The following is a 14,792-nucleotide window of genomic DNA, read 5'->3' on the forward strand; positions in this document are numbered from 1 at the left end:
CAATGTTCTTATTGGCTTTTAAAAAAGTATATTAGCTATTTAGATTGTACATGGTGAAAAAATCAAAACATTAGCTAAATAAGAAACATATTAGCAAAATAAATTATCAAATATTGCTTCACTAATATTCTGCATTTTAAAGCGTGAAAATTCAATGCATAAATAAACGCGAAATATAAAAAAATTCAATGCATTCAATACAAACACTTAAACGTTTTTTAGACGTTAGCTCCCAGTAGAAAAATATCAATTCAACAGCGGCCTTTTAAAGCATTCTCACTTCAATTAATTAATTAATTCCTAATTGAGTTTAAATTGAATATTGTCATGTTTTTAGTGCATGAATCTGAATTGAACAACCTGATAATGCTCACTCTGGTTATTGTTATCTGGTTGCTCACTACGTGCTCTTGCGCGCCGAATCCACTCAATTAAAAATGAAAACTGTTGCCAGCGCGAGAAAAGAAATATCATCGGTTTTATTGATACATACATACATACGTACATATTAGCGTTTTATATAATATAGATAGGAGATATTTGAAACTGATTCCTGTTTTGAGAGCAGAGACAATTTGTTCAACAGTAAGAAATCGAAAAAGTTAAAAGAGCATTGGAATGAATGTATCTTTCTTGATGTTATGTTAACGAATAAAGTTGAATTTCTAAAAGAAATTCTTTTTCTCATCTAAACCGGAAATTTATTGAGCGATGTGTTAATTATACGAACCTTATTTAGTACATTATCACCACAGATAATTTTGTCTAAATCTAGCAACAACACTCACTGTAAAACATTTTTGATGTACAGTTGCTCCCCTTTTTGATGATGGTATATGATGATTTTTGATGTTGAATAGATTTCATTTAATCTCAAAATCAATACAAAACTGTCGTAGAAAATATTTAATTAAATTAACAGAATTACTATTTTTTGAAAGAATTAGTGCAAATATATTATTAAAATATGCTTGTTTTTTAAACGTAATGTTTTTATAATGCAGCCATTAAATTGATTATAATGCGCATGAAAATATGTGTCAGTAAACAAATGAACAAAAAGGAATAAATAAACAAAACTTTAACAATTAAAATGTAAATAAGTACTGTGACTATATGCACTGTAGAAAATTTTAGCTTACCTCAACACCAAAAAATGGTATCAAATGCACACCAAATTTTTTACAGTGTTAAAGAAAAGTAATTACTGAATAATAAAAATTAATTACTAACATTCTACTTGCAGGTATTCTGACGAAACCAGAATATCGTTGCGCTTCCATTAGTACAGCAAAAGTGTAAGGAATCAAATCTCTCTCTTCATATTTTGCTTTTCCATCCATTCCAAGAACACTCTTTATTTCGGTGTAGACTTTATCTTGAACATCTTTACGATCAGCCATCAATCTCAACAGCCATATCAATGAAGCAAATATTGTGTCACTTCCTCCAACAAACAGTAAAACAGCATTGCCCACCAACATCTTTTCTGAAAAACAATGATTTGATCTAGACAAACAATGAACAAACAATGTCTTTATTATTTCCAATGGCGGATACAAATGCCAATTCTGAAACCTTTCTACAAAATAGTAAAAGGCAACAGAAGAATGTCTGCGTACCCATATTGTCCCTTTCCACACTGAAAACAAAAGTGTGGTAAACAATATGGTAAATACTGTAGGTAATTATGCTACCGCAATATTATAAAATTTACCATATTTCTGGCTCTATGGTAACACCCAAAAGCTCAGTAATTTTTACCGAAACGCTTTGGTAATAATTATATTAAAATTAACAATAAAATATGGTTTTATAATGAGTGTCAAAATTTGATAAAATTACATTACTTTTTATTGTTACATTAGGGCATCACATAAAAACCATTTATTTGATTAAATTTACTTTTATTTTACTTTTATTTTAAATTTATTTAACAAGAATTATAATTTTGAAAACCAGGATCTCCGGTAAACCGTCATGCTCTTAACGAAAAATTACTAATTCAATGGATTAAATACCGTATATTTCGGTTTCATTAACCAGAATTATGGTTATTTAATACCAAAAATGCTTTCACCATAAAGTGCAGTAATTGAACCATTTTTTTTCACTGTACCCCTAGGGGTGTTTTTATACTATAAATATCGCTGCAATAATTAAACCAGTACTTGACTCAAAATAAGAAAAATAATAATAAACAATTGCAGTAATTTATTGCATTGTTGTAAAGAAATGGAATATTGCATATTTAGTACCAACACTTCACTGAATATTATGAATAAGTTTAAATTTTCAAAAGAAATTTGAAGAATTTAATTATTAGTACCTGAAAAATACTTTTCTCTTGCGTCGCTTCCTAATTTACTTAATTCTTCTAAATAAACACCTAGAAAATCATGAGATACTTGGGAGTTCGATGATTTCAAACGATTTTCCACCTCCCTCCTAAAAATGCAGAAAAAAAATGCATTATCAAGTTTTTAGCTAACAGATAGTAACTTTTGAAACTTCTCAATTATAAATTTCATGTTATATTAAAGAAAATCGTAGATTAGCGCAAAGTAGTGTTGTTTAGCTCTTAATGGCTACTCCCGGTTCAAAATAGCTTGACTATACACTGCAATTGGGGGAGTAGCTATAAAGGTTAAACAACACTTTTAAACGATACAATAACTACTCATGCATCAAAATGAGCTGAGTATGCACAGTATATACTACATTTGGGTGGGTAGCTATTACGGGTTAAGCATTACTTTTAAACAACACATTAACGAACCACTGAATAAAATGATCTAAATATACATAGAATAAATATTAAGGGCATAACACTAGAAAGACTGAAACTTAGTATATACCTATATTGCCCGAAAGCAGTCAAAATTACTCCATTGTGTAGAGCAAAGAAATTTGTTTAAATTATTTTTAATATTTTTTATATTATTTACAGTTATATAACAAGTTATTAGTAAATATTTGCAATAAAAAAATTTACTTCACTCAGAAATTAATATAATTTATGCATTATCATTTGTACATTTTTCGCAAATGAAAAAGCAGTTAAAAAGCAGTCAAAATTACTTCCTTGGGGAAGATCAGGCAAACCTAGAAAAAACCATAAAGTTTCAATTGCTGAAAAAAAAATTTAAAATACAAACTAATTATTGGAAAAGAACTTTTCCATTGAGTAATCCTAAGTTTCCTCTCGTGATATGTGTTCATTTTAATATTTTGAAAATTTCTTTCCAGTGTTTGAAACTCCATGGCTTGCTCTAAGTTTGTCTGAGCTCACTCGTTCAATCTTTTAAATTTAAACTAGTTATGGCGGGAAATCGAATTTGTGATTAAAAGTTTTGTTCGTGGTAAAACCTCCTCCAAAACAAATTTTAGAAACACAAAACAATGATTATTTTGGTACCTTATTAAGGTTGCAACATGTTCAAGCAATATTATGGTTCATCGTACCTTAAAATTTCTCAACACCGACATACCTGAAGAAAGCATTGAAATCTTTGGAGACACGCGCGGCCTCTTTAAAACCAGCAATACCCAGGAATTGATAAAGTTTTGAAAGGCCGGGCACGTTAACAACAGCCATTGTTGTCCCACTGACTAAAGAGATTATTCGGTTAAAATCCATTGAAAGCTGAATGATGTCTGCTTCTTTTACCTTGTCCAGTTTCCTCCCAATCAAGAAGGCAATAATGTTCGAAGCTATCGAAAACTGCAAGGGATGAAAAATATGTGTTGGCTTTCCATCCAGTGTCTTCAAGTATTTTATAAATTCAGCTACTTCATCCTGTTGAATGAAAAAAATTATATTCCTCGCCTTTTTTTTAAACTTATTTCATGAAAATACAAAAAAGATCGGTAAATATATTGCAAAATGTGTTAGAGAAAGTATATCCCACAATAAAGTGTAATTTCCAAATGAGCAGAGGGTTTAATGGGGAGCATAAAGTTCACCATTGCCTTCTTAAAAAAAAGGGGTAATTAACAACATATTCATTATTAAAAGGTAAAATTGGTAGGTTGGTTAACGGTAGTGGTCACCTCAAGTAACGTTGACCACTAACTAAACCCATAATAAGAAAACATCATAATTCAGTTAAATTGCAATAATATTTTATTATTATTCTAAAAGTGATTAATCATTTTACAAGTAAGTTGGTATATTCATAATTCTTATACATTGATGTAAATTATTATTGAAAGTAAGTTGTTATTGTAAGAAATTACATTGCATTTTTGCAGTTGATAATGATTTTTGTAATATTTAATTATTCAGTGTGAGTAAGGATATTTTTAGTGCTCAACGATTATTTAATTAATTATGGTTATTTAATTAATTATGGTTATTTAACTAATTATGTTTCTTTGTAAATAATAATTTTTTTTATTGATAATAATTTATAGTGTTTTAAGTATTATTCATTGTAATTATTACACTAGGGAACATTTTTTTTTTCAGTTGCATGGGATTTTTTTAACAGATCTTGTATATTTTCGTATCGCTGATTTCAAACCTGCAATCGGTCTCTCTCTTCAAGCTACAGCTTTTTTTAAATAATATTTCTCAGTCTATTTTGGGTCGAAATGCTTATTCTAAGTGAGGTTTAGGTTTAAGAACGTTTTCTATAACAGGGAGTAGCTTAGATGTTGCGAGCAACCTCTACGGGAGTTGGAACAGATCATTAGGGTCAAATTGTATTAGTACCAGTAAAAAAGTCGTTACATACCACAAGGTGCGCTTCCCCATTATGAAGTGCTTCTTCATTCTTCTGAACAGGTCATTATATGGAAGTATCCCAAGCCGCGTACGATGACGTTTTCCGAAAGCGATTTTCCTATCCAGCTGTTTTTAACGACCCGCTCTTCTGTTTGACTTTTTAATAAATAAAAAATCTTGATTCTTGATTTTTTTTTTTTTTTTTTTTTTTTTTTTTTTTTTTTTTTTTTTTAGTTTAGGTAACAGATTTTAAAGGAAATAAAAGTTTGCATTACAATTGGACAACAGCCGCGAGGAAAATCTCCAATAAAAAGAACGAGTTGTTAAAAGTCTCTGGATTGTAAATTTACTTCCGGTCATGGCTTAATGCAATTTCAATTCTGATGATGAACCTTAACTCCCCCAAAAGTTTGCTGCAACATTTGCATGACCCCTTATTATATATAACATTTTTAAACGTATATTTCAACAAAAAAATAGACTAGAAGTGTCATTTTAAAAAATATCTGCAGCTTTAGGAATAAAACAAATTTTAAAATTGATACCTCCGCACTGGAATTAGCTAATGTAAGGAAAAGCAACAAAAACTTTGTTCCCCAGTTAAATTTTAGTCTATTCTGTGACATTCTATTTAAAAATCAAAACTTTTCCTCACCTATGATAAAAAAAAATCCTGAATTATTCCAAAATAAAATTTCCATATTCTTTGTGATTTGAAGTGAAAAAATTTAGATAAAATGTTCTAAACGATTCCAGATTCTTACCCTGACAACTTCTTCGAAATATTCTTTTCCGATACCCAAATCTTTCATGGTAGACATTGTAAATTTCCTTTGATCTTGCCATGGCTTTCCATTCAAAGTGCCAAACCCTGGTCAAAACATCAACATAAAGCTGTTTATTCTCTTACTACAAACAGAAACAAACTTTACATGTCCCGTATATGTGTATACAACAGCCGAATACTTAATTTTTGAATGACCTCAGCTATACTCATGAAAGTGGTGTCTAAGTATAATAAAGTGGCTATGGTGTGTTTAATCAGTCTACACTAAAGCTCTACTGGTGAAAATTAGAAGAATCAACCTTTCTTGCATTGAAAGAGACAAAAATCAACCGAATACTCAACTTTTGAATGACCTCAGCTCTAGTCCTAAAAGTGGTGTCTAAGTACAGTAAAGTGGCTATAGTGTACTTAATCAGTCTACTCTAAATCTCTACTGGTGAAAATTAGAATAATCAACCTTCTTTGCGTTGAAAGAGACGAAAATCAGGGAGGAAAAGTCAATTACAAAGTCGTGGAGATTTGTTAATTAAATAAGAATATATATCTTGTGAACATTATTATTGTTCATTTGCTAACCTTTGTTTATTTGCACTTGTTTATCATGTGAGAAAAAAGACCTTAGAAAAAGAAAAAAAGGATAAGCTATCATAAATTTCTTTTGTCTTCGATGTACAAAGCTTGGCTAAAATTAAAGTTATCTCCTGAAGAACCTAAAGTTATGTCTTGATAAATATTTTTAATTCATCTGAGATCGTCACGTTGAGCCACAACGAAGGAAATTAAGTAAAATAAATGCTCGTTTTTTTAAAGATTTTTTCTTAATTATCAATATTTACAAGAAATAGTAACGTTAAAATACACATTTATAAACAAAATCTGCCTTTAAGCTGTCTCACTTTGTTACACATTGCCACGTTGTCATACTAAGATATCACCTTTATAAGTATTGCTGCGATTGGTTAGGAATTAAAGAAAAGTAGTTGCAGAACTTTTGTAAGCACCCTATTTAATTCAAGCAAATATTAGTTTCTTCATTTTTCACATGGTTGCTTCATTAAATTATCGAAATTTTCAGAATTTCAATTTTCAACACTTGTAAACTCTTCAATAATGAAATGAGAGAAATTTACAAAAGAAATTGTTCTTAGAACTTAAGTTTTTATCGTACAAAATTAATCTCAACATAGTTCCAATAATTTAAAAATTAATTCTCAATATTTTCTAATATTTCTTTTAACAATTAATAAGTTCAACTGTTAATATTTTTCAGTGACTTTGCCATACGAGCGAAAATCAATAATTGTATAACTCTCTAGTTTGAAATCAAAAAAAAAAAAATTATTTCCAATGAGCTGCACAATCAGTCTTCCCGATGAACAGACCTATTGCGTTCTCCAGAGGTGGTATCCACTGTTTTAGGACCACCTTAATGGGTGAGATACCGTTGGTCATGTTAATTTGACGTCTAGTTTCTGCCACACTAGATGGCAGCGCCGAGACTCTATTTGGATGCTAAAGTGCTCTAGGAATTTAATTTTGCCGGAAATGCCAAGAGCCAATAAGGCACTCCAGGGATCTCTTACATGCCGCATGCATGATCATACGACATGGCCGCTGAGGATATTCTGCATCCCAAAAATCCGGTGTCTGGGCCGGGGATCCAACCCGCAGAATTGGGCACAGAAGACCGACGACAAACCAACTGCACCACCCAGCCATGGGGTGGTAGGAGTAAAATAAAATAGCTCCCGCGGACCAACAGGCAGAAGTCCAACCTTTCCGGAGGCAATGGCACCCCTCTTCTATAAATAGTGCCTTGTTACCAAGACTTTTGGAGGACTCTAATCTTTGCACTAGCATAGACACGACAACAACAACAACATCTAACACTTTGCCTATATTGGTAGGGAATCTCTGTTTCGATTATTTTGAATATTGATAAGGTTTTTTTTCTAACATTAAGGCATTCTAAATATGTTGGCGTAAGGAGTTACTCACTGTTAAAAAAAGTATGGTCAAAACAGTCACAATATAGTAAATGTCACAATATAGTTTTATGGGAACACCAAAAAGCTCAGTGATTTTTACCAAAGCGCTTTGTTAAGAATTTTGTTAAAATTAACAATAAAATATTGTTTTATAATGAGTGTTAAAATTTGGTGAAGTTATGTCATTTTACCATGATGCATTTAAGAGCGTGACTTAAAAACCATTCCTTTGGTGAAATTTGCTTCTCAGTTTTATATTTTTTACTCAATGTGTTGTAATAAGAACTATAATTTCGAAAATAGGAATTCCGGTAAGCCATTACGATAGAAATGAAAAATTACTAATTGAATAGTTTAAATAAACATAATTATAATGATCAATCAAAATTAATAATAAAATATGCTTTTATAATATGTGAATAACTTAGTAAGTGTGAAAATTTGGTAATTTTTCATACCCTAAGACATGGCATAATAGCCCTTTATTTGGTTTAATTTATTTTTAAGTTCTGTATTATTTTATTTTTTTACGAAATGTGCAGCAATTTGAACTAAAATTTGCATCTCTTGCAAATCTTGCATCTCTATTAATACGAATTCTTCAGATGCTTTTTAGAAATATAATTATATTGGAAATGGAAAACTCACCTTGAATTATGTTAATTTCAAATGGGTTCAGACAAATATTAAAATATAATAGCACAAAAATGAAAAGGGAACTCAGATACATTTATCGATAACCACAAATAATCCTTCAAAGAGCCGCATGTGGCTCGCGAGTCGCAGGTTGGCCACCCCTGCAATATATCTTTATCACAGAATTCTTCGGCTGTGTGGTATTCAGGTTTCTCACTATAGAGGTTATGATTAATTTATTCTAAGTTTAGAAATTTAGTTACAGAAGGTACAGTAGAAACATTTATATATTTAAACAATTTTGTCTGACAGAAAAAGTACAAAAATATTTCAAAATATTTTCTATATGCGTCATAAAATAATTATAAAAACAATTTTAATTTGAGCAGGCGGTTTTCGTCAGTGATGTTTGATCAAATTAATTTATTTTAAACTTTAGCCTTCAATACATACTTACCGAAATCAGCCATATGGCCAAATTGTTCAGTTGCTCTATCTAAACTTGATGGATTAGAATATACTTCCTTCATTATGGAATACTCGTTTAGAACTACTGTATATTTTGTTCCCAAATACAAACTAAAATTGAAATATATAATGAAAATAAAATTTGCATAATGAGTGCAATTAAAATTTTAATCTAATTATAGTTATTTAGAAAGTTACAAAGGAGAAAATGATTTTTGTTTTATTCTTTTCTTTTTTTTTCAATTTATGAGAATTTAATTATTTATAATATTTATAGAATTATATTTACAATATATATTTATAATATTTATAATATATAGAATTATAGAATGATTATAGAATTTAATTATTATAATTAATAATTTATTAATTATAAAATGAGAATTAAAGTATTTTTAAATTTATTTCCCCAAAATCCTCTTTTTTGCAAAAACTACTCAAGTTTCAGAACTTTTCAATTCTCTAGTCCCAGATAAAAAGTTCAGAGATCGAAAAAATTATTTTTCCCTCCAAATCAAATTTGTAGCCTTAAAATTACCGAAAAAAATATACATATTTAAGGGGTGTTCCCAGAAAATACAAGGGGAGGAGGAGAAACAGGAATCTTAGTAGGATTTAGATCGTTTCACATAAAAATCAGCAGAAATACTGCCAGATAATTTTTTTTATACAGCGCAGTGTAATAATAAAACGATTTATTAACTAGATTAGTCCAGAAGTAAGATGAGCAGAATAATTTTGAACTCTGTGTAAATTTTTTCAACTCATGCCACTATCATAACTAACATAAAATTAGCATTTTAAAATTGTAATTTTTATTATGCCTATCATAAAAAATAAAAGATGACTACATATATGCTGTGAACAGTAGGGGAGAGTGGGGTCAATTGTAACATTTTTTACTTAACTATTTTTAACTAACAAAAAATTCAATATATTATTAGTGTTAATTGACAGATGAGTAAAGTAGACAATCCTCTACTAGAAAAAAAAAAATACCTTATTTTAAATGTTATTATATTAGTTATTAACAATTTTTGACAGTCGTGCACTTGTTACAATTGTTCCCACTTACTGGGTCAATTGTAACAGTTCATAAATTCAACTAAAACATAGTTAATTATACATATTATCATAGTTGTGATATATTTTTTTATTGATCAAAATAGTAGTGATATTTAATGAGTAAAAATAATAATGAGCAGAGACCTAAAGGGTTAAACTTTTAACTTTAAGGGGTTAAAAATTTTAATTTATGCTGTGAAAGGTGACAAATAAAATAATGCACCTGCAGCATAATATAAATGATACAGGAAACTGTTGATGGTTCTTAAAGAGTTAAGTAATGGTTTGTAAACGTAAGATTATTTATTTTCAGCTGTTACAATCGTCCCTTTACTTATTGTTACAATCGTCCCCAAGACGCCATTTCAGCTTCATTTGTTAAAAACAATGCTAGTTAATTAACAAAACTAATCTTTTTTTTTTTTGAAATGTTAATTAAGGTGTCCACTTGCATATTCGGTTAATAATTTTTATTTGTTTAAACAAAATTACTTTGTTACAATATAATATTCTAATACCAAAAAAAGTACTTACGTAGCGTGAAAATATCTTTTGTGATGTAACTCTTTCAAAAGTACATAGAAATGGTTGCCAGTAGGGATGTACATGTAGATTTATTAAATACACCTTGTGCGCCACCTAGGAACCAAATCTAGAGCCCGACACTCGAAATTTTTGCTCTGTTACAATCGTACCCTGTTACAATTGACCCCACTCTCCCCTACTAATCAAAAATATGACTCATAGTATGATTATTAAAATAAAAAAAGGGAACATACTGAGAACATACTTCTGCATACTTTAAGGCTGTTTTTGAAAGGCTTCGAAGTAACACGAAATGATGCATTTTTATGACTAATATGCTATTTTTGTAAGTGCTGTGAGTTTGCAACTGTTACTCATGTCTAATGACAGCGCTGATTAAGCTTACTTTGAAAATGGCGCAAAACGTCAATCTGGAGAAAATCCACAGTTTTGTGGAAATGAAAAGCATTTGTGGTCTAATTGTTTATGATTTGAGAACTTAATCTAATGCTGCATTACCTAGGCTCATAAAATTTTGGAAGAACTGAGAACAAGGCAGTGATTTTGCTAATTTTCATCTAGGTGGGAAAATGTCGCCAAATTGGCGATTTTTAAAAAAGTTTAATAACTTTTAAAATATTTAAGTCTTCTGTCCGTTCTAAAGCCCAGATATTATATATATAGTTTAAAATCATCGCATTTCCTCAAGTGTAAAGCACTTGATCTATGGATTTTTCTTTTCTATGGCGACAGAGCTTCGAAAAACAGTGTTAACTCAAAAAATTTGATATGATCTGCGAATATTTATCAGGGCCATATAGTGAAGCAAAGCATTCCCTCCAACAGCCCGTTACCGGCAACTAGGTCATTGAGATTTATAGCTCCACAATATATTAACTTCTAGCATAATCGTGGCAATGTAGTCAGCATTGCACACCAACCACCTTTACTCCCATAATGACACATAATGACACAATCCCCTGCACACAATGATCGCTTCACCGATAATGACACATTGATTGCTTGACATTTTTTCCCCGAATAATATGTTATTTTCATGATTGCTGCTAAGTTTGAAACAATTAAGTTAAGTTATCATGACTGTTAGGTTTTGCTTATCTATAGCCATCGCTCTCTATGCTTATTCACAGTTTTGTGAACTAATTTTATAATATTATAAACCTTATTCCAATGCTGCATTATTTGGGCTCATAAGAATTGCTAAATCTGAGAGTAAAGCAATGGTTTTGAAATTTCTCCAGTGGGAGAAAAAATGTCACCAAACTGTAAATTTTTAAAAAAAATTGAGTAATTTTTAAAATATTTAAGTTCTTTGTCAGCTCTAAAGCACAGAAGATGCTATATATACCTAACAATTATAGTGTAATCACTTAAACTATGGCTATTTTTAGTTTCCTTGACGAAAAAGCTTCGTAAACCACGTTAACCCTTACGCATTCCAATTGAAGAAATTTTGCAAAATGAAAAGCATTAATTTTTTTCAAAAAGAAAAATTCAAATTCATTTCTATAAATATGCATTGGTCAATTTTACTGTATCTTTAGTTTGCACATTTTGAGACTGACTGCAGAACTATATTAATCTACCCTGACAACTGTCCTGTTATTAAAATACAAATTGATTTTAAATGAAAAGAAAATCATGTTTACTTACCCTATAATGTCACCATATTTTTTTCTCAAACTGTTAATTTTTTTATGAGGTTCAGGACCCAGAAAAGGAATATATCCTAGTACTGGCAAACCTAGAGGTCCAGGAGGAAGCTTTTTCCCACTCCATAATTTCTTCACAATTTTTTGCAATATAAATAATGAAAGAGAGCTAACGAGTAATACCAATAAAGTATTGGTAAGGGAATTAACCTCCCACGCGTTAATTAAGAGCTTTGTCTTATCCATTTCACCCCCTTTTGTAAAAAAGAGTAGAACTATATTAGAAATCTTCTTATTTATAAACTTTCCTAGATGAATATCTCTTGTTTTTTGTGATAAAGTGAATCAATTGTTCTGCCATCTCTTAACGGTTAAATTTATCTCTTTACACAGGTGATATTGTTTATTTAGTATAAAAGAAAGCGTTATCGAGAGCAAAAAGGAATTAAAAATAGAGTTCAAAAAACAGATAAAAATGAAACATTCAATATGAAATATGAAATTCATAAGGAAAAAAATGAAACATTCATAATTCAAAAGGAAAAAAATATGAAATTCATAAGGAAAAAAGTGAAACATTTATAATTCAAAAGGAAATTATTTTTTATTACTTACAAAAATGTAAGTAATTTTATCATAAATGTAAGTAATTGCTTACAAAAATGTAAGTAATTTTACATTTTTTTTTATTTCTAACATGATTTTCTCATTTCTGTAAATTAACCAGCCGTTTTAATTATTAAAATAACCTTATGTTTTATGGATCATATTCAAACTATGCTGCACTCAAAGCTGAAATATATATATATTAATGAAAAGGTGTTCTGTACCAACTACCCTTCATATTTATTTTTAAATTCTTTACAAACTTACAAAATCCTCTGCATGCTGAGGATTAAGGCAAATTAGCATTTAAGAAGAAAAACAACCAATAACTAATAATATATATGTTACAGCTCATAGCCCAAATATGTTGTACTGAAAGCTAATATATGTTACAAAGCTAATATATATAAAGCTAATATATGTTACAAAGCTAATATATATAAAGCTAATATATAAGACTTAACAAGGTTTCTTATAACAACAACCCTTAATTTTCATTTTTAGATACTTCATAAACTTGCAAACCCACCGCACATTAAAATTCGTAAATTAGCATATAAGCAAAAGACTATATCAAAAATATTGTTCCATGTTTTAAGTCTAAGTTTTATAGCTTAAAACCAAATTATGTTGCACTCAAAGCTGTAATATGTATTGAACAAGGTAATCTATGATGACTACTTTCAATATTTATTTATAGATTTTTTATGAACTTGCAAAACATTTGCTCATTAAGAGTACCAAATTAGTATTAAAGTGATTTAGACGAACAAAAACGTTATTTTATGTTTTAAACCTATGTTTTATAACTCATAATTAAAATATGCTGCACTCAAATGTTAAATATGCATGTAAAGCCTATCAAGGTGTTCTGTAATGACAGTCCTTAATGTTTAATTTTAAATATTTTATAAACTTTCAATCCTTCCGCACATTATGGCTCGCAAATTACTATTTAAAGAAAGAAACAACCAATAGCATTGTCTTACGTAACTGTAGTCTTGTAATTTTGAAGAGCACGTAATGAAGCTTCATATCTCACGCCAAAAATATAAGTAATTGCTGCCTACTATGCTGAAATATCCCGGACTCATACTTACGGTTTTTTATGTAATTTAATGGTTGTCGGAAAAATTTTGAATGATTACTAAAATTCAATATATAAAGAACTTTGACAATATCACTGACATCTCTTGAAAATAGTTAAGATTGAAATCAAAGTACTTCCACGCGAGGAACAGCTTGACGAAGAAAAAATATACATAATACATTATTTAAAACTAATCACGAAGTTAGGATTGAAGGACGGGTTGAAGATTTGGAATATTCAAATACAGTCGTGATATTTAATCCTTTGATAACCATTAAAATTTATATGCTGTATAAGATAATTTCGTAACATGACGAAGTTGGTCATCAAAGGCGGCTAATACAATACCAATTTTATTACAATAATTTTATTACTACATTGCTATTATTTATATAACACAAATTAGTATTATATTGTGCTATAATTAAATTAGAACGTAATTCAAGTTTTATTGATTTATAAGTAAAATAATATTTACAAGTAAAATAATATTTACATATAATTTTACTGTTTTGTAGTACTAATTTTATTATTAGTTTACATACATGGATATTTTGTAATGACCACTCTTAATCTATATTTTCAGAACCTTTGTCAAAATTATATTTAAAGTGGTATAAACATAAGGGGCCACGAAGATGGAATATGAAGGGAGATGGAAGATAGCTATTTAAATAGTATACTGTTACTTGTTTTTAAAATTTTGATACGATCATTAATTTTAAGCAATTAACGTTAAAAGATTTTCGTAGCGTAATCCAAATTTGCATTCACCAGTTAAAACTAATGAAATTAGATTTTAAAAAATCTGAGAAACGTTTAGTTTTTTTTTTTTTCATATTACTTACTCAAAACCCCAAATCGAATCCACTTTATTGCTTTGAAGCTAGCGGAAAGACTCATAGAAGCTTTAAAAATTATCAAACGCTATTTTTCCTAATCTAATGATCCTTTCAATTTTTAGCTTTTTGCAAGGTATTGTGCTGTCTAATGATACTATATCATCAAAAGTTTAAGTACAGAAAATATCTAGGAAACACAAATTTAAAAAAATAAAATCCAAGATGACAAGTGTAGAGGCCTCTTTAAATAATCGAGACCCAAGTTCTAAGGACCATCAGGCTAGAAGGAAATTTCTTTATGGTCGTTATACATAAATATCATGTTATACCTCATGGTCGTTATACATCTTGTCTAATATTTGATGCAAAACTAAAGAAACACG

General features: G+C 29.4%; 1 protein-coding gene across 1 annotated transcript in view; it reads right to left on the reverse strand.

Moving 5' to 3' along the window:
* Positions 1-12,208, reverse strand: part of LOC110281906 (cytochrome P450 18a1) — a 15,866-nt gene extending 3,658 nt beyond the window's left edge. Inside the window, exons 1-6 of the mRNA XM_021146375.3 lie at positions 11,873-12,208; positions 8,598-8,719; positions 5,494-5,600; positions 3,492-3,799; positions 2,330-2,448; positions 1,234-1,489 (exon numbers count right to left, since the gene is read on the reverse strand). Coding sequence (XP_021002034.2) covers positions 1,234-1,489; positions 2,330-2,448; positions 3,492-3,799; positions 5,494-5,600; positions 8,598-8,719; positions 11,873-12,117 — 1,157 coding nt within the window. The 5' untranslated portion in view covers positions 12,118-12,208. The remainder of the gene's footprint in view (positions 1-1,233; positions 1,490-2,329; positions 2,449-3,491; positions 3,800-5,493; positions 5,601-8,597; positions 8,720-11,872) is intronic.
* Between the last annotated feature and the right edge of the window lie 2,584 nt (positions 12,209-14,792).

The sequence above is a fragment of the Parasteatoda tepidariorum genome, chromosome 6, assembly GCF_043381705.1.
Source record: "Parasteatoda tepidariorum isolate YZ-2023 chromosome 6, CAS_Ptep_4.0, whole genome shotgun sequence".
NCBI lineage: Eukaryota > Metazoa > Arthropoda > Arachnida > Araneae > Theridiidae > Parasteatoda > Parasteatoda tepidariorum.